The sequence below is a fragment of the Protopterus annectens genome, chromosome 14.part0, assembly GCF_019279795.1.
Source record: "Protopterus annectens isolate FY-2018-M chromosome 14.part0, PAN1.0, whole genome shotgun sequence".
In the NCBI taxonomy this organism is placed as follows: Eukaryota; Metazoa; Chordata; order Ceratodontiformes; family Protopteridae; genus Protopterus; species Protopterus annectens.
Window position 1 is genome coordinate 820,767,336 of NC_056748.1, and position 20,945 is coordinate 820,788,280.

At 44.4% G+C, this 20,945-nt stretch overlaps 1 protein-coding gene across 1 annotated transcript in view; it reads right to left on the reverse strand.

The window, feature by feature from the left end:
* The window catches only part of LOC122789270 (metal transporter CNNM2-like), a 783,502-nt gene that overhangs the window by 378,519 nt on the left and 384,038 nt on the right, over nucleotides 1-20,945 (reverse strand). The window contains exon 3 of the mRNA XM_044056573.1: nucleotides 18,820-18,989. Coding sequence (XP_043912508.1) covers nucleotides 18,820-18,989 — 170 coding nt within the window. The remainder of the gene's footprint in view (nucleotides 1-18,819; nucleotides 18,990-20,945) is intronic.

Consider the following 20,945-nt stretch of genomic DNA (forward strand, 5'->3'; position numbering starts at 1 on the left):
TTGGGAAGCGGGTGTATGCTTCAGCAACTTTTTCAGTAAGAGAACTGAATTACATGGCACATGTGATTCGGCTGCATTGAGACCTATTGAAGGAGATCGCTGAGTTGATCCCTGAGTCCATGTTGGCGGAGGACAAGAAGAAGTTTTCCACTTGTATGGCCACTCTGAACTCTGTCGCAAACACCTTTATGCATCTCCTCTCTCATGCTACCGAGGGAGCCACTAAGACAACTGGTACAGATGTTGCCATCAGGTGACACGTCTGGCTCTGGCTTTGTCAGTTTTTGGAAACCTTTAAGACGTCGTTCACTAATGCCCCATATGAAGGTTCCTCCCTGCTTGGAAAGTTGATGCATGAAACCTTGGTCCAGAGTGAGAAGGACGGGAAGACTCTGTTGTCAGGATCTGCTTCTCTGCCCTTCAAAGATCCTTTTCTAGGAATCAGCGAGGGGCTAAGAAGATGTGGTTCCGATGTCCCAGGTATTTTCTTGAGACACTCAGGACTCACCGTCCCCCAGAGGCAAAGGGGGATATAGTAGACATCACCCTAGAGGCAGGGGGGGGGGTCTGAGAAATTACGGGTCTTGAGAACCGTTCTCGGACAGACCCACGCAACAGCCCTGAAGGGTTGCCTGATTGTCTCTGGAGGCAGTCGAGGGCAGGTTATCGCTACACCTAATGGAATGGGGGTCAATCACAACAGATCATTGGGTGTTGCAGATTATATCCAGAGGTTATTCTATCCCATTCGTTGAGCCACCTCTACCACCAAAACACCTTCTGGATGTTCCAACCGCGCACAGGGAGGATCCAGCACTGGATATAGCAAAGCTGCTAAAAAAGCAGGTCATCCATCACGTCCCCCAAGACCAGTCCAGATTAGGCATTTATTCCAGGTTCTTTTTAGTGCCAAAGAAGACAAGAGACTTAAGACTGATTCTGGATCTTTCCACCTTGAATCTGTCAGTGGCCAAAACGAAATTCCTGATGGTCACCCTTCAGTCAATCTTGCCCTTCCTACAGAAGAATGATTGGATGTGCTCAACCGACCTTCAACATGCATACTATAATATCAAGATGGACAAGCGCTCTTGGAGGCTCCTCCACTTCCGGCTGGGAGCCAATCATTAACAATTCAGAGCACTCCCCTTTTGTCTCACCAGAGCCCCCAGGGTGTTCACCAAAGTGGTGGCAGTAGTAGAAGCTCACCTGAGACTTCAGGGCATTCAGGTTTTCCCCTACCTGGACGATTGGCTCCACGCTGCCCCTTCCAAGCATCAATTCTGTGCTTATAAGTGTTAGTCACTTATCTGTGAATTTATTTCTGCAGAAAATTTCAGCTGAATATCTGAGTTGTTTGGCTGGCTGCTATATGCCTACATCAACTGTATTACAAGCTGAGATAAGTACAAACTTGCAGTATTAAAGATAGTACTGCATTTTATTTTTCTGTTTATTCATTTGTTTCATTGAATATTGTGTTAAAGATAGTACTGCATTTTATTTTTCTGTTTATTTATTTGTTTCACTGAATATTGTGGTCTCTCTGTCTCTATGCAGTTAGTTTCCCACCCTCCCTCCTTGTTCTTGTTGTGGTATTAATCTTGGTGGCTTTGGAATTGCCCTCCCCTCCTGTAAATTTGTGATTGAACACTCCTCCTGGGTCCATCTCATTTTCTCACTCAACCAAGTACAATGAGATCATATTTTGATTTCAGTCACTCCTACCAGTCCCATCTGTTCAGCTTTATTCCAGCTCTATCCCAGTCTAGTGTCATTAGCATTTCTACCTAATACAGAGAGAACATGTGAGAAGGCCAACCCACATATGTCCTTAACCTTGAATTATCTTCTGTTTCTCCTTTCTCCCTTTCCACTTTACTAAAAAAAAAAAAAAAAAAAAATTTTGCTAGAATCTCCTTGTGTTCTGACTAAGTGTGCTTCTCAGCTGCTAAGTACATTTTTTGACACTTTTTATCTGTTCAAATTTGAATAAAACAATAATTGCATTCATTTCAGAATACAGTTTGAATAAACTGCATTTATTTAAACTGCATTTGCTTTAATATTGCTACACACTCAAGTGTGCTAGCTTGCAATGCACTTGAATTGTTTTTAGTGCAGTTTTAGCTGCTTTTCTGTAAAAAAAAAAAAAAACATTCTAAGCTTGTTTCTTGCCTTTCCTGTAACTAGTCTAGCACAGAGATACAGATTTGCTGTATCCAGGACTGTTTGTAAGCTTCTTAGCCCCCCCCCCCCAGCCTTACTGTGTTGGAGGGATGCCGTCTAGCTTATCAGTAAGAGTGGTAAGCACTAGGTAGCCTATCTACCACAAGAGTGGTTTCTGGCCCAGAAATTGTAGTTTATTGGCCGTTTGGGCAGTTTTTCCATCTCTTTCAACTTTCTGGTCTAAAAGCCCGCATTTGCACTTGTTTCCCGTTTTTCCTGTAGCTAGTCTAGTCCAGATACAGTTTTGCTGTATCCAGGACTGTTTGTAAGCTTCTGAGCCCCCCCAAGCCTTTCTGTGTTGAGCGACGCCTTCTAGCTTATCATTGGAGTGGAAAGCACTAGGTGGCCTATCTACCACAAGAGGATTGGTTTCTGGCCCAGAAATTGTAGTTTATTGGCCGTTTGGGCAGTTTTTCCATCTCTTTCAACTTTCTGGTTTAAAAGCCTGTGTTTGTACTTGTTTCCTGCCTTTCCTGTAACTAGTCTAGTCCAGGTACAGATTTGCTATATCCAGGACTGTTTGTAAGCTTCTAAGAGGTGCCAAAGTCTGGATCTTCCATTTTTCCCTTAGATCTGCTAGTTCTCTCCTCTTCTGCACATTTACTAGCTTATTGGTCTAGCACTTTACCATACTAGACTTTTGTAGCAATTATTGTAGCACACTAAAGTGCTACCAGCACTAAATGTTCTACAAGGAAACCGCTCCAGTACTTATTACTAATGCCCACCCCTCCAGCCATGTCTAAAGGTCAGTTCCCTGTGCTTTCTCCTATTAACCTGCTGAACGTGGACATTCTGAGGCAACATAGCCACTGCCTCATGTACATCAACAACCCTCTCCTCTTACCTCCTAACACTCAGACTGGCGAGAGCTGCACTTGTATATCCAAACTGGAAGCCACGCACTCTCCAGCCAAGACCAGAATAGCTGGTCAAGAGGAGAAGGTCAACACTTGCACCACACCACATGGAACACAAAGCCCTCCAGAACACACACCAGCACTGCCTTCACATAAAAACACAAACCACACACCCACCTTCACTGAGGCTCTCAATAAAAATCTACCCAAACGGCAGAGACCTCCAAGGCAGAAATGCACTCGACCACTACAACACAACACTAATCACAAGACACATAACTCTCCTTAACAGTGTGCCACTCAACCAGAGCCGCTAAGGCAAAACAGCATTCCCAGCACACTAGTCAAATGTGACTCGATAGTGAGGCACACTGCTGTCCCACTCACTAGGTTGAATAAGGAAAAAGTAACAGCTGCCTGTCAGGTGCCAGGATCTGCCACATAATGCATGCACTCTGGTCCCTCAACAGCAGGTACAAATATGACTGTGTCGTTGTACATGTAAGTGTTAATGACCTGAGAAGTACATCCCTGGACTACATGAAAAGAGACATGGAGGAGCGCTCAGATTATGTAGCCCAGGCGGGTATGACCCTAGCCCTGAGCAGCATCCTACCATCACCCAAAATGATACCACAGTACAATCAGAAAATTATTGATTTCAGCAATTGTCTAAGTTTCTGGTGTCATTCTAAGGGGATCCAGTATTTGCCTGGGATGACATGATTGACAGACCTCAGTGCTTTGCCAGAGATGGCTTGCATCTAGCACCCCTGAAGCTTCCGGATACTGGCCAAGGCTCTTGCCACCCCCGTAGCGCCTTTTTTAGGCGATGTTCCAAAGACCAAATTACCACCATAACAGCTACAAACAAATGCAGTCTGAGGGTCATGCTGATCAACGCTAGAAGTCTAAATCTCAAAATGCACTCGCTCGAAGCAATCCTTAAAATGGAGAACATCGACATTTGTGCTGTAACAGAGACCTGGTTCAAGGCAGTAGAAAGCATGTCTGCACTACCAGGCTATAACTCATTCCATACCTTTCGGCCCCAGAACTTGGACCAAAGCTCCAAAGGCTATGGTGTTTTCATATTCATTAAGGATGTGCACACCTCCAGACTGGTAGCCCAACGTAACGCATCAAAGATGCTTCAGGTGCAGCTAACATTGGGTAAAACAGCAATTCAGGTCGTAGCCTGTTATAGGTCCCCAACTATGTCCCAAGACTCACACTACACATTCCTAAGCACCCTGGAGAATATTAGGATCTAACCTAACACTCTTATACTGGACGACTTCAACTACCCCTCCATTAACTGGGAAAACTACTCATTTACCAGCACACTTGCCCAACGTTTCCTGGAATTCATTAATTGCAATGCCCTGGACAAGCTCATTCTTACCCTCACTTACTAACATGGGCGACCATTGCTCTTCACCAATAGTCAACTCCTCCCTGGTTAGAGCCTACCACAAACTAATCACCTTGGAATTCCACATCTCTCCCACCCCCACCCCCACAAAGGTAACCACCATGAAAAACTTCTCCAAAGCTAACTTTAGGCTCTGAAAAACAGAGGTGGCTATCTTCACAGCACTCATGGAAATGGAGGATAGTTGCATGACCGCAGAATCATACACCAATGCACTGTACGAGCACATACACAAATGCATGGATCTCGCCATACCCAATAGAACCAAGACTCTCTCCTCCAAAAAATGAAGCCAATCTGGTGGTCCCCTGCCATAAACAGACTCTACAAAAGAAGGAGGAAACTGATGCGGAATAAGGTGAAGTCCCAAGACTGAAAAAACTCCCTTATCAGTCTCAACAAAAAGTTGAGATCCCTCATCAAATCCGCTAATGCTAGCTATGAAAACAGAATTGCAGCAGATAGTAAAGGCAACCACAAGGCCTTCTTTAGTTATATAAAGAATCTCCACGGCATTACACAGATTTGCTTTGAGCTACTGCACAATGGTACCTCCTATACCGAGCCAACAGATATTGCCACTATACTGGTCGACACATTCAGTGCCAACTTTACCCCTCCCCCCCCAAAACGATCAATCACAATACCAGTAGATTGCCAGACACCCAGTATTACTGCTGCACAGGTTAAAACAGCACTGTCCAAGGCCAAAAATACAGCTTCTATGGGACCTGACAATATCCTTGGCTGTGTTCTACATGAACTACATAGTGAACTGGCACCTCACCTGTGTGCCCTGTTCAATCAGAGCCTCAGCTTAGGCTTTGTCCCTTCTGAACAGCGCACTGCTATAGTCATCCCTCTCCACAAAGGAGAAGTGACTACAGACCCTGGGAACTATCGCCCCATTAGCCTGACAAGTCTGATATGCAAAGCTATGGAATACATCATCATGGACCTAATAAACAAGGATATAGGGAATCTCCAAACTCTAGATCTCACACAGTTTGGTTTTGTGAAGGGTAGATCATGCCTGCTGAACTTGGTTGACTTCTTTGAAGTCAGTCACCAGAGCTGTGGATGAAGGCAAGGTGGTTCATACAGCCTACTGTGATCTAGCCAAGGCCCTTGATACCATTCCCCACTCAGGAATCATAGAAAAACTCAATAAGCTAGGCATCAACCCATATATCACTAAGTGGGTTGCAAACTGGCTCACAGATAGAACCCACAGTGTGAAAGTAGCTGACTACAAGTCAGACTGCCAACCAGTCGCGAGTGGAGTCCCACAGGGATCGGTCCTGGGTCCTGTCCTGTCTGGTATCTACTTCTCAGAAGTCCAGGCCAACATGAAGGGACTGTGGCTGACAAAGTTCACAGACAGTTGCAAGTTGGGAGCCATTATTAACTCCCCAAGTGATGTTGGCATCCTACAGGAAGGCCTTACTGAGGCCAACAACTGCTGTCAGAACCATGGCCTTAGCTCAGTGCCAAAAAATGTGTCATCATCCCCGTTGGGAAAAACCCAGTTCCCATGAATTACCACATCAATGGTAGTCCACTGAAGACAGAAGGCATTATAAGAGATCTGAGAAATTAGGTTGACAGCAGCCTCTCTTTTGACCACCACATTGCCACTGTGGTCAGAAAGTTCTTCTATGTGGCACATCTCATTACTAAGGGTTTTGCATCCAGGAAGAAAGAGGTCATTGTCTCCCTCTACTCTTCCCTCATTAGGTCAATCATCGAGTACAATGTCCCATTTGGCATGTACCTCACTGGACACCTGCAGCAAAGCACAGTTGTGTACGCTTACCATAACTGTAGATGTTCGAGTGTATTCACTGTTGCAGTCATCACATTTAGGTTATCTGCCTGCAGGTAGCCCTCAGCTGGCCTGAATACCAGCGTCTTGGATTCCAGTGTGGGATGCTGTCTCTTCTTCCATGACATCAGGTTGTTAGGGGTATAAAACATGCAGCCGATGCCATTACATCAGTTTTTCTTGCCCCAGATGTCAGGTGACCCCACAATGGGAAGCAATTATATGTTATGGTACACCTCCATCAAAAAGAAAATACACCAGAAAGCTTAAATACACCAAACAAGAAGGAAAGGTAGAGGCAAGATAAGTCAGGGGGCTGGAGGGAGGGTAACCAGGACTGCAACAATGAGTACACTCGAACATCTACATTTATGGTAAGTACACACAACTGTACTATGTTCTTTGTGTTTCACTGTTGCATTCATCACATTTGGGTTGATTCCCAAAGTTAAGGAAGGGAGGAGGAAGTTAGAGAGCATTAGGGCCAGCTATTAAGCCCTGCAAGACTGAAGTGGCAAAACCAGTTCTGGATTTAGAAAAAATAGGTATGTGGTAATGCTTGGTGAAGGTATGCATGGAGCTCCAGGTAGCAGCTTCTTGGATGTCCCTGGTAGGGACTCCTTTGAGAAAGGCCGCAGATGTAGATGCAGCCCTGCTGGAATGTGATCTTATCCCCTGTGGGGAAGGTTTTCCATGGTGCTTGTAGCAGATATGAATGCAATGGGCTATCCATTTAGAAATGGCTTGCTTTGAAATGGCCTTCCCATCTGCCCCTGCAGCAAAGCCAACTAGCAGCTGTTCAGATTTTCTGAGATGCTTAGTCCTGTCCAAATAAAATCTAAGTTGTCTGTGCGCATCCAAAGAGTGCGGTATTCGTTCTCCTTTGTTTTGTGGATTAGGGAAAAAAAGTAGGCAAATGAATGGACTGATTTGGGCCACACTAGACACCACCTTAGGCATAAAGGAAGGATTGGTCCTGAGGGAAACCTTCTGCATGGAAGATAATGAAGGGTTCCACTGCCATGAAGGCCTGTAATTCAGACACTCATCTTGCTGAAGAGATGGCTAGTAGGAAGGCTGTTTTCCAAGAAAGGAATTTCAACTCTGCAGTTGCAGCTGGCTCAAATGGAGGGATAGTGAGCTTTTCCAATGCAAAGCTAAGGTCCCAGGCTGGAGTAGGGGCTCTCCTGGGGGGGTCTTAAATGTTTGGCCCCTCTAAGAAATTGCTTTAGCAGTGGGTGAGAGAAGAGGGGTGGCTCAGTATTATAATGTGCTGAAATGGCAGAGGCATGAATTTTAATTGATGAGAAGGATAGGCTCTTCTGGAGCATTTCTGTTAAGTACTGAAGAATATGAGGTAAGCTGGGCACCGTTGTGCCCATCCCCTGAGTCTGGCTCCAGGAATAGTATCTTTTCTACTTTTCAGCATAGGATTTTCTAGTACTAGGCCTCCTTGCCTCCAGAATGACATTTAGCACCTGCATACTGAGAGATGCTATCGGAGAGCTCAAGGAATTAGCCAGGCTGCAAGATTCAGGGTTTGAAGTTGAGGGTGCAGAATCTGGCCCACCTGCTGGGACAGCAGGGAAGGGGTCGGAGGCAGGTGCCATGGTTCCAGCAGTGTCATGCTGCGCAAGAGGGGGTACCAGTGCTGGCTTGGCCAGTCTGGTACAGTCAGTATTGCCCTTGGCTTGTCCTGTTTGATCTTTTGCAGAACCTTTGAGAGGAGAGGCAGAGGGAGAAAGGCATAAACCGAGAGGTATTCCCAGGTAAAGGACAGGGCATCCACTTTCGAAGCTTGACTGTGGGAAGTCCTTATGCAGAATTTGTCCAATTGGTAGTTCTGAGGGGAGGCAAACAGGTCTATTTTTGAAGTCCCCCATTTGTTTCTCAAGATGTTGAATATTTTTGGTTCCAGTTTCCATTTGTGTGGGTCCATGAGATTTCTGCTTAGGTCATCTGCCAGTGAATTTAGCTTGCCTGGCAGGAATTGAGCTTGTAGCTGCACTTGGTAGATCAAGGATGTGTTCCACAGAGCCATGGCTAGTCTGCAGAGGGGGTACGAGTGGGTTCCCTCCTGCTTGTTTATGTACCACATAACTGTGGTGTTGTCTGTCTTTACCAATAATTGTCCTGGAAGAATGTGGTCTTTGAAGGTTGTCAGGGAATTCTGTACAGCTAACATTTTTTTCTGGTTGATATGCAGGGGAATGTGTTTCGGGTTCCATTTGCCCTGAATGCACTGCCCTGCCAAATGAGCCCCCCCCCCCCCATGCATAGTCTGATGCATCTGTTGTTAAGGGTTGAGCAGCAGGGGGTAGAGTGAAAGGGAGCCTCTTGTTGTGGTAGCAGGCCTCTGCCCACCAATGGAACTCTGTCTTTGTACAAGGAAAGATAGGAATCATTGACTCCAGGTCCTGAGAAGGTTGACACCACTGGCTTTTTAGATACCATTGTAGTTTCCTCATATGCAGTCTTGCATATGGAATTAGTAGAATGCAAGAGGCCATGAACCCCATGGCTTGCTGAATTTTCCTTGCAGATAGCTGGGTCTTTGTGGCCAGTAGTTTGAAGTAGGTTGTCAAGTAAACTTATTTCTCTGTAGTGAGGAAAGCCATCTGGGAAGTTGTGTTCAAGCTTGCTCCCAGGAATACAATCTGTTGGCAGGGTACTAGGTGAGATTTATTTTCATTTATGGTGTACCCCAGTGAGGTTAGAAGTTTCTTTATGAATGTCAGATGTTTTAATAGCAAGTCCTGGCTTTCTGCCTGAATCAGACAATTGTTCAAGTATGGGTGTATTTCAATATTTCTCTGCCTGCAAAATGCAATGGCTGGAGCTAGACACTTTATGAATACCCTGGGTGCAGTAGATAAGCCAAAGGGAAGTGCAGAGAACTGACAGTGCATGGAGCCTGCCCTGAAGCGTAAGTATTTTTTGCAGGATTCCCTTATAGGAATGTGCAGGTAAGCTTCCTTTTAAGTCTAAGGTTGCCAACCAGGCATCTTTGCCTAGCATAGGAAGCAGCTGTTGAAGAGTTAGCATTTTGAATTTTGGAATTACCAGAAAGGTATTTAGAATAGAGAGGTCCAGGATAGGATGCCAGGAGCTGTCTTTTCTGGGTACCAGGAGAAGTCTTGAATAAAAGCCTGATACTTAGAAGAGAGAGAATCTGCTATTGGGCCTCTGCCCACTGATTTGGGGGTAGGTCTGGCTATCCGTTTGGGGTTGGTAGGGTGTGGAAGTGGAATCTGTATCCTTGGGAAACTATATTCAAAACCCATTTGTCCTGGGTAATGAATTCCCAGTTTTTTGCATGCAGGGCGGGTTTTCCTCCTAACGGGGAAAGCAGTTGAGCAGGGCTTGGAAGGGTTATGGTTAAGTCATTGTGCCATCTTTCCATAGGGGGGGTGGCTTACTACTCCCTGCTTTGGAAGTGGGAGCCCCCCACTGCTTAGGCCTGTGCGTAGCCTGAGACTGTAACCTAGGTGGTCTGCTGTTCCTGGGTTTGGACTCAGAAGGCCTGGAAGAGACTGGAAATGACCAATTCTTTGAAGGCCAATGCCTACTAAATCTGGGAGGCTGTGCTTGTAGGAAATCTTTAACAGTTTGCATAGATTTAGCTTTTTCCTCCATCTTTTTGAGGACTTCTGCTTTGTTGCCAAACAGGCAGTCTTGGTTTAAGGGAGCATCCAGTAGTTTAGCTTTAACATGATCTGGCATGTTTTAGTCCTTAAGCCAAGCATGCCTTCTAAATACAGACCCAGTGACAGCAGCCCTGCAAGGTGCTTCTTAAGAGTCAAAACTACATTGCAAAGTATGTTTACCAACTTGTTCTGCAGAATGCATTAAATCCTGTAATTCTTTGTGTTCAACACAGTCAGGAATCAACATAATTTTCTGTTTAAGTAGTCCCATAATATGCTGCTGGTACTTTAACATATTTACAGCCCTAATTGCCAAAGTAGCAGAAGTGTATACCTTCTTACCCCATTTGTCCAAGGCTCTAGAATCTCTATCAGAAGGAGTAGGATTTTTGGCAGCAGTAGCCTTAATGCCTTTTGTTCCTTGGGAAATGGTGTCTGGATCCGCAGTAGGATTCTTGAACAGGAACTTGTGATAGTCAGCTACTCTGTAATACCTGTCAGGTTTTCTGGGAGCTGGAGGTAAAGTGTCTGGGGAAAGGCTAGATTCCAAGAAAGCATCTTCTACAATGTCCAGAACAGGAGGGATATCTAAAGGCCTGTGTTGAGGGAGGAGTAAGAATTCCCTAAGCCTCTTTGTGGAGTCAGAGTAATCTTGGCTTTCCCAGTGCAAATGCTCCTTAAGAGTATGCAAGGTTTCACCAAAAGAAAAATCTTCTGGAGGGGAAGCAGAGGGAATGGAATCCTCTGCATCAGAATCCACATAGGTAGATAAGGGCAAATCCTGGTCATCAGAAGGAACAGAAATATCAGATTCCTGATCAGAAGAATCAGAAGGAAAATCAGTTCTAGGTCCCTTAGAGGGGGAAGGCTGGCTTCCCCTAATTAAAGTAATAAGGTCTTCAGCCATTCTAAGCATTTGTTTTTTAGGCATATGGGCCTGAGCATGCAGTTTGGATGTCAGTTTTCTAGGCGTGGATCGAGTTTTAGGCCTGTATGAAGAAGAGGGCGTCAGTTTAAAATGCAAGTCTGTAGGCATGAATACACTCTCAGAAGCCGGTGCTTGCACAGCGGCTCCAGACCCATCCAAGGTAGAGCCATCCGCAGGTTCCATAGTCGAAGAAGCATCTCACAGCATACTGGACTCCGAATGGGTCTCAGTAGAGGCCTGCGAATCTGACGTAGCAGGTATCAGGGGTTGCGAAACCGCCTCACTGAGTACCGATGGACTGGTGACTAGCTTAACGGAAGAGTCGTTGGCTGTTTTGGACCATTGCAGTCTGTCTTTGTTTTTATCTTTACGTTTTTTCAGAAGATCGGTAGTCGGAAGGCTTAACAAAGCCATTTCTGGGTAGCTATACTGAGTACCAAAATAATTTGCTGCAAATTTAGCCTGACGATGAATAGTTTGGGGGTTGAACATGGCACAAAACTGACAGCGAGAGACGTCGTGGTCTGGGCCTAAGCAAGGAATGCAGTACGAATGAAAATCTTTATGAGGTATTTGCTAATGAAAATCTTTATGAGGTATTTGCTTTCCACGGGTAAGACAATTGTTAACTTTAACTGACATCGGTTAGAGCAAGAAAAAGGATCCCCAATGGGATACTTAGGTTTTTTGAAGACTTCGGTTCTGAAACTTGAAAATGAAAATTTCAGGAGTCGGCCGACTGGCACTTGCGAACTGTTTCTGCTTCGGGCACCGCACGGCAAGAAAGACTGATGTAATGGCGTCAGCTGCATGTTTTATACCCCTGAAGACCTGACGTCATAGAAGACGAGACAGCATCTGACACAGGAATCCAAGACTCTGGTATTCAGGCTGGCTGAGGGCTACCTTCAGGCAGATAACCCAAATGTGATGACTGCAACAGTGAAACACGAAGAACATTTGGACAGGCCGCAAAAGTACTTCACAAAAAGGATCCTAGGCTTTAAACACTTGTCCTATATGGACAGACTAAAAAAACCTCCCAAGTATTCTCTGTCTCATATCATCCACTTAGAGGGGATCTCTGCTTGACTTACAAAGCCATGTCTGACCCAGCTCTGTTAGAAATGCTACATCTAAATAAATCACAATCCCTCTGCACCACACGCTCCAGAGACCTCACCCTCATTATCACAATCAACAGAACCTGCTGGAGGGACAGGTTCATAACCCAGAGACTGCCCATGCTATGGAATAGACTTCCCATACATGTCAAACAGAGCACCTCACTGGTCCTGTTCAAGAGAAATCTTGATGAGTGGATGGGAAATAGGAAATTCACCCCAGGGATCACTCCAGTGGCTCTACTCGACAGAGGCACTGGGAACTAAGGTCCGGTGGCACGATGCCAGGGTAATCCTATGGGCTAGGCTTGAAAGGCTCCAGGTCCATTAGCCTACTACACACCTATGAACCTATGAACTCTGTCAAGTGAAGGATTCCTTCCTTTTACTAGCCCAAAGATTAGGCATCACCATCAATCTCAGCAAGTCATCTTTGACCCCAGTTCAGACATTAGACTTTATTGGGGCTCAGCTTGACACTATCCAGACAAACGTCTTCCTTATTCCAGACAGGATATACAGCCTGAAGCTGCATATTCTTTGCATTTTTCAAACCCAATGTCCAACAGCAGAAGTAGTACTATGGGTGTTGGGGTCTATGGCAGCCATGATCAACCTCCTTCAAATGTGGATACTTCAATGGACTCTTGCCGTGCAGTGGTCCCTGATAGATCTACCATTGTATCACCCTGTTCGAATCTCCTGAGTGTGCAGGACCTCTCTTTGGTGATGGATTCATTCCCCAGACGTAGTCCAGGGTCATCCTTTTCTCCCTTCATTTCGCAAGGCCATGGTGATCACTTACACCTCCCAGCTGGGTTGGGGGACATTGCTCGGGAAGGACAGTCCATTTTGCATATCAACATCCTGGAGATGAGGGTGGTGCTTCTCACGTTGCAGGCTGTCCATGCCCATCTTCCCTTAGGGATGATTGCTATCCAGACAGACACCATGTCGGTGATCTTGTACATCAACAAACAGAGGGGAACCAGATCCATCCCCCTTTGTCAGGAAAACATGAGAGTGTGGGAATGGACGATCTCCACAGGCCAATTTCTGGTGTCCATGCACATTCTGGGACGGTCCAGCATTCTTGTAGACAGGCTCAACAGATCTAGCCTGATGCCTTACAAGTGGTCTCTGAATCCTTCGGTAGCAGAGCAGATCTTTGACAGGTGGGGTCAGCCTTGCTGCGATCTTTTTGCATCTCCTTCCAACGTGAAATGCAGCGAGTTCTTTGTTCTGAATCCCCTTCAGGGAGAAACCCCAAGAGATGCTCTAACTCATGCTTGGCCTCCCGGTCTTCCGTATGCTCATCATTGTCTACCCTTGATTCCAGAGTTTCTTCAGTTCACAGGCTGAGGAGCTTTGTGATTATCATTGCCCCATTTTGGTCTCACCAAGTCTGGTTTCCCTCTCTCTGATCTCATCTGGTGGTTTCACCGTGGACACTGGATCCAATCCTGGACCTCATTTCTCACCAGTCAGGGACTCCCCATCCAAACCTGGACAATTTAAAGCTCACTGCTTGGTTGCTCCAGTTCCCATGATTATCAGGGCTCCCAGTTTATCTTCCCCTGTGGAAAGAATTTTGGTGGTGGCTCATAAATCTTCCACCAGGAAAGTATACTATAGCAAGTGGAAATGTATTTCTATATGGGCTTCGCAGTGTGCACTGGATCCCTTAACTGCTCCAGTTTCTGCGGTATTACAGTTCTTATCGGTGATTTTTCAACAAGGCACCAGTTCCTCTACAGTCAAAGTTCAACTGGCCACAATTTCCATTTTTCATGTGGGGGACAACAGGGCTTCCTTAGCATCCTCTAAGCTTTGCAAGACCTTCCTTAAAGGTACCTTTCTTCTGAGACCCCTGGTGAAGGATCAGTGCTTCAGGCTTTAGTTTCACCCTCCCCCCCTTTGAACTTGCAGCTTCGATGGATTTGCAATTTCTGTCTTGGAAGACTGCATTCTTAGTTGCCATTACTTCTGCTAAGAGTGTCCGAACTTCCAGCGCTATCTATCTATAAGGGGCCTTGATAGATAGTGCTTCGGTGGATTTGCAATTTCTGTCTTGGAGGACTGCATTTTTAGTTGCCATTTCTTCTTCTAAAAGAGTGTCAGAACTTCAAGCACTATCTGTCAAGGCCCCTTATATGATTTTTCATAAGGGCAGAGTGTCTTTGCATACTAACCCATCATTTCTTAAGGTAGCTTCAGAGGCTAAAATTAACCAGATGATTAATATCCCGGTATTCTTCCCAAATTTTCACAACAAGGGAGAATATAAATTGCATTTGTTGGATGCATAGACTGTTACATTTCTGTTTGCAGAGGACAAGAGCTCTTCGTAAATCTGACCAACATTTTGTTTCTTATTCCAAACCCTTTTTAGGGAAACCAGTATCCAAGGTTAGTATTGCCCGCTGGATTTCCCAATGTATTATCTGGGTGTATTCTGTCAGAGGCATTACCCACCAGGTCAGGTAAAAGCACATTCTACCAGGTCTATGGCCACTTCAACGATTTTTGGTCCAGAGTTTCGCTGGATGATATTTGTTCTGCAGCTACTTGGGCCTCATCTCATTCTTTCATCACACATTATAAATTGGACATTGTATCCAGGAACAGGGCATCCTTTGGTTCTGCTGTGCTCTGGAATATCCTCCCATGAGGGCCTCCCAGGTGTATAGTAGCTGGGGACTCTGTCCCACAGGTTGAAGAGCAAATGAAGACAACTACTTCAGATAAAAAAGTTATGTACTCACCATAATGTTCCATCTGAGCTGTTGTTCTTCATTTCTCTTCAACCAGCCCTCCCTCCTTCCCCTGGCCTTGTCTGAACTCTTATGGACTATATACATATGGAAGTTGGATATCTTTGTGATGCCCTTTGTCCTGATCTTTGCTCAGAAGTATTCTTTCTGGTAGTGACAAGGTCCTGTTCGGGTTGGGTGTAAGTACTGGCTTAGGCAGCAAACTCGATCTGAAGGTAGGAAGGAGGCGGGGGCATTATGGGTAAGGGGAGGAGCTTTGAGCTCGGATCAGATACTGGATATGCAGCCGAGTCAGGTCTGATACAGATTCGTAACCCACAGGTTGAAGACAATTGAAGAACAACTACTCAGATGGAACGTTATGGTGAGTACATAACTCCTTTTTCCCTTCAGAGCCTACCACCCTGGGTCAAGTTATCTGTCCTTCCACAACACTTCCTTTGCAAATTCCTTCTCTGACACCTTCTGTTGCTTCAGAGTTCCAGGATCCTAGCCACCCAGACCTGTCAGTCTCGTAGTCAAGGATTTCCATATCCTCGGATCTCAGATCATCTCTGAGACCTCCAGTCCACCCAGATGCAGACAGCACTCGAAGTCAAAGTCTGCCTGTCAGATACGGGGTGCAGCATTCGACTCCAAAGTTTCTGGAGTTGTCTGTGCTCCTTGGAGCTTCAGCACTGGACAGTTTGGCTCTGGCTTCCACCGTGGGGATATTGCCATCGGAGCAGAGGAGGGTGACAGCTCAGAAGCTTGTCTTCTTGGATTAGAGCCCCTTTGAGCTCTGCCTTGAAGGCTGGGAAGAGCGTTTTTTCTGCCTCGGCAGATCTGATTGAGCCTTCCCCCTTGGATCCTAGACATTCCACCATGATGTCACAACATCAAGAGCCTCACCACCTTTCTCCACAGGGGCATCTAGTACCAACGAGCCAGGTTCCCTCTCAGGTAATTTTGATTTCCTCTTCTGTGACCTCCCCACTGAAGAGGTGCCCAAGAAGAGGACATGCAAGAGGAAGGACTCCTCACAGGAGTCCATCACTGAAGACACTGATTTCGATGAAGGTGAAGGGTCCTTTCAGTCACCTTCTGAAGATTTTTCCTTTGAAGACATCCTAGAAATTCTTAAATAGAGAGGTTGCTGGACCTCCTCCAACACATGCCTGAGGAATCTGTTCTCCTGCAAGCTTTTGATAATGGACCCTCCACCTCCTGGGTGACTCCACCTGCTGATGAGCTCATTGATATGGTTTCTCAGTGGGCATGGAAAGAATGCCTCCACAGAGCCCTTACTTCAGAGACCAGACAGGATAATGGCACCACCTGCAGTCAGACAATTCTTGGGGAAGGGGGTTCCAGTTGATGCCATGGTTGTGACAGTGGCCACAAAGAAGGAACTTGCTGATGAGAGTTTCACTGTCCATCCCAACAGGGTGTCGGGGGCGATGGACAGATTGGGAAAGCATGTGTTTGCTTCAACGACCTTTATTCTAAGGTCACTGAATTATTTGGCACACTTTTTTAGACTTCAGACAGATTTGACTAAGGAGTTGTTAAATACTCTCTCAGCAGCCATTTCTGAAGAGGTTCAAAATTCTGTCTCAGCAGCCATTTCTGAAGAGGTTCAAAATTCTGTAACTTCTCGGTTGGCAACCTTACAGTCTATATCCAGTTCCTCTATGAGGTTAGTTTTCAGCATAGTGGAAGGAACCTCAAGAGCAGCGGGTTCAGGCATTTCCACGAGGAGACATGCCTGGATCCACTTCTGTGATTTTGTGGAGTGATTTAAGTCCACTTTTGTCAGTGCTCCTTTGGTGGAACTGCACCTTGCGTCTCATGAAGAAAAAATGTTGAATGAATGCCAGATTCTTTCTTAGCTTGCACTAACGTTTAGCTCATCACTGTAAAGTTCCCTCTTTCTCTCTTGAAACCCAGATTTATTATAAACATTTGATGTTTCTTCCCCCGTGACATGCTGAAAAGCCTTACTCTGCACCTTTTCACGCTTCTCATAGATTCCACTCATGATCAGGAACAAACTGCATTTCTGTATCCACAGTTTCCAGTTCGTAAACAAATTACCCAGCAGGGAGAGACATTGTCAGGCAGCTATATTTGAATGTATCACAAATGAAAGCTCAAACAACATATTTTGATTGCTTCTGATAACCTGTAATAGTGAGTATATCAGGGTGGCAAAAATGAAGAGAAGGACAACTACTGAATGCAGTCAGCTTCACCTACAAGTACTTCAGACTGCTTCATTGTACAAGATTTTAGACAGTGTGACCCACATGCTTTTAACAGTCATGCAGGCTAAAGGCATCATTTACTTACTGTGCATCTGTATATTAGATAGCTCCACTCTGAAAAAAAAAAAAAAAAAAAAAGCATCCTTTATGACATGGTCTAAGGTGTGTGATCAAATGCACACTATTGTCTTGAGCCCTTTCTAGGGGAAGGAAGATGATCAATTGGCCAAGACTATATAGAACCACATATGGATTTTTCAGAAGGGTCCTTAGGCACACTGACTTATTGCCTCAGACACCACTCACGTTGCAAGAGAGGAATGATTATTTTTTACTCAGAAACAGGGACGTGTTCTGTCTGATTCCTCTGCTTGTAAGGATTCCGGTGCTAAAAGAAGCACTTTCTTGACTCTGCATATTAATGCCAACAAATGTGCTAAGCAGATGCATGCACACCCCAAAAGTGGGAGATAGAGATATTTAAAAAGTTATGACAAGAGATAGGGTGCCTGCTGTAATTCAGATTACCTTAACTGCAGCTCTCAGAATGGTAAAGTTTTTTTTTCCCCCTCAGGATCAGCTCAGTCCCTCCCCCCTTTGTGGGTCCAACTGGTTTATTCATTTCTCCATCAGAGCAACAAACAGGCTCACCAGAAAGTTCGAGAGCCTATGGCCTATCTGTTCTCTGACTACAGAGCTTAATCAGCTCATTTGTTCCCCTCAGAGGCAAGAGTCAGATGCTAGGGAATAGACCAATTTGGGGTGTTCTTAACCTTTCCCTATCAGTAGGTCCTGTGTTGCTGCTTTTTCAGGAGGTGCATATGTACTACTGCACTCACGGGATTCTCTGCTTAAGAGGAATGCTGCTGAGTAGCATAGGTTGCTAGGCTTATTGCTCTGGGTAATACCCACATTCCTCTAGGCATCGTCAGAGCATCTGAAGCTTACAAATTTATTTTCTGCAGTGTTACTGCAGGCTGCCACTGGAATACTCCTTTACCAGCCTCCTTTTAACATTTGTCTCCCACTGTTGCATCTGTTTATTTTATGTGATCAATTTTGTTTCCCATTTCTGTTTACTTGTTAACCTTATATATGCACACAGACAAAGGGAAGATAGACTCACATGCATACACACTCTGTCTGACTCTCCAAAAACATCTGTCTTAGTAGGAACCCAGCTCTGAGTTGCATCTACTTATTTGCAAAGGGAATTTTTGGACGATCATCCCTTTGTTTACCTCTTTCTCCACAAAACCTCAGGCATTCTCTCTGAATTTTAATAGTATTTTCGGTCGTAGGCAGTGAGGAAAATTAACCATATGTTCTTTCTGTTTTAAAAAAAGACTTTCAGTCTTCCAAACAATGTACAGGAAGTCACGTAATTCAGTGACCATCATCATAAAGAGAGCAATTTACAGATTCTGAAAAATCACTGGACTGACTTAAACTAGAACAGGAATATAAGATAAAATACAGAATACATAAAAGTGAAAAGTTGGCAATAATGTTTTTTTTTCTAGTCATTTAGTTGAATCCTACTGTGCGTGACCTCAAAAACTTCAGCATACCAGTCCTCTCTGTCAACAACTTCTTTTAAGTTTGTATATTCATATTCATTATTCCCACAATGCTGTCTCTCTGTCCTTAATTCAAATAAGGTCATAAACACTAGGAAATTTACAGGTAAACATGATTCTACATCGTATAACATAAATGGATAATAAATATTATGTAGCTGTCCTTCTAACCTGTAAAATGAGGACAAAATAGTCCACTGGCTTGTTGCGCTGGTAGAGGTAGTGTTCTGCTGCCTTCTTATTCTTCTCATCAAATTTTAGCTCCTGGATGACATTTGGATGCTTCAGCAGCCTCAGCAGGATTTTTTCTGACATATGCAGAGGGCTAAAGGCATCTACATCTAAAAAATACAGATAAGTCAATTGGGGATGATAAGGTCACAGTGAAAAATATACAGAAAGAGTAAGATAAACACTACATACACTACAGACTTAAGAGTGTGTCTGGGGTCATACTTCTTAACCTCTTAGAGCAAGAAATCTGGACAAAGCCATACATAAAAGTGGGACAAAGGCCCAAAAACAGGGACAATTTTTAAATATTACTCTTACAAACTTAGAAAGTTGACAGAATAACAGGTTTTGCATTAGCATGTATTTTCTGAAGGGTATAAAGTCTGAAACATAATTGTCTGGGATTATTTTTTAACTTCACTCTTTAATGAGTTGCCAATAATCTGTCAGAAAACCACAATTTTATGAAAAACAGACCCAAAATATGAGGCAAAAATTTGGACATTCTGTGAAAATCTGTACAGTTGAGAGGCATGTGACTGGGCTCTGCCTGCACAATATGCTCAGTGGTAGATGAGTCTGACCCAAGCTGATTTTTTTCTAGTCCATGATGTGTGGTGGATCTGTCATAAAGTTATTTCAGTAATATTGTTATCAGCAAACATTACCTAGACATAGAGTTCTGAAAATACATGTGAAAAAAAGCATATGCATACCACACACACACACACACACACACACACACACACACACACACACACACACACACACACACACACACACGCACACACACACACACACACACACACACATACAAATACCTTCTCTGAATGTTAGATAATCTAAGAGCACAAGAAAGGGCCATAAGATGATATATAAAAGGTTAATAATGTGGGCTGCAGATGAGGTGCATGTGTTAGGTGAGTCATTAGTTAAGTAGGAGGAAGAGGGATGGGAAATAGTTTAGTGTAGGCTGAAACAGTGATATGCTGTTGCCTTTTCTGTCTGTTCCTTAATGTATGGATCTCTGATCCACCTTCCGCCACTTCAGAGATTTAGTTCTGGTTCTCCTCTTACAAATAATCCCTTGTATAAGGAGAGAGCTACCCCAGATCTCGTTTGCCGCCATAGGCCCTTGACAGATCTTGGTGCTCAGGTGTGGTTTTGTTGGGAAAAACATATACACAGATAGGGACCTTTTATATGGGTTTAAATTTGAACTCTTCTCTTCTTGCTGTTTCCTAACCCTTTTTTCTCTTTCCTTCTTGTTCCTTCAGAGGCTTATTTCATAAAAAGCTGAAAGAAAAAAGAGTAGCTACCAAGTGCTTACATTTATAATATTATTTATAGTTTTAAGGTTTTCTATCTTCTGGGACACTTACTACTACTTTTTCTTCTTTATTTTTACCATAAGGATGGTGGATTAACCTTCCAGTTTTAAAAAATACATAGCTTGCTCCCACAAGCTACCTAATTCAGGCGCACACAGGAAGTGCATGTGTTTCCTTGGGCCTTCACATTTGGATATTGCCTGTTCCATCTGTGAGGCTTTTGGGTAATGAGTCGTCATGGAAAGAAGAAACAAGTTGATTTTAAAGGGTCTCCTTCAGCCTACAGCATGAAAGAAGCCCTCTTCAGGATCAGGTAAGTCTGCAGCTGCTTGTTCTTCCCCATTCCATCTTCATCTTCAAAAATGGTTTTAAAACCCAGGGATAAGCAAAAGAAGATGGAGAAAGAAAAAGACACGGCAAAATCTAAATCAAGAAAAAAAAAAATAGATGAAGACAGACATAACTGAGCTCTCTGTGTACATGCCCCAAGCAGGTATGTCCCTAGCCTTGAGCAGCATACTACCCTCACCTAGAATGATGCCACAGTATAAACAAAAATGATTGATTTCAATAATTGGCTTAGTTTTTGGTGTCATTCAAAGGACATCCAGTTGCTGTCAGCCTGGGAAGCCATGGTCGACAAACCTCACTGCTTTATCAGAGATGGTTTGCACCTGGCACCTCTAGCCTTTCGGGTGCTGGCAAAGGTCCTTGCCTCCCTCATAGTGCCAT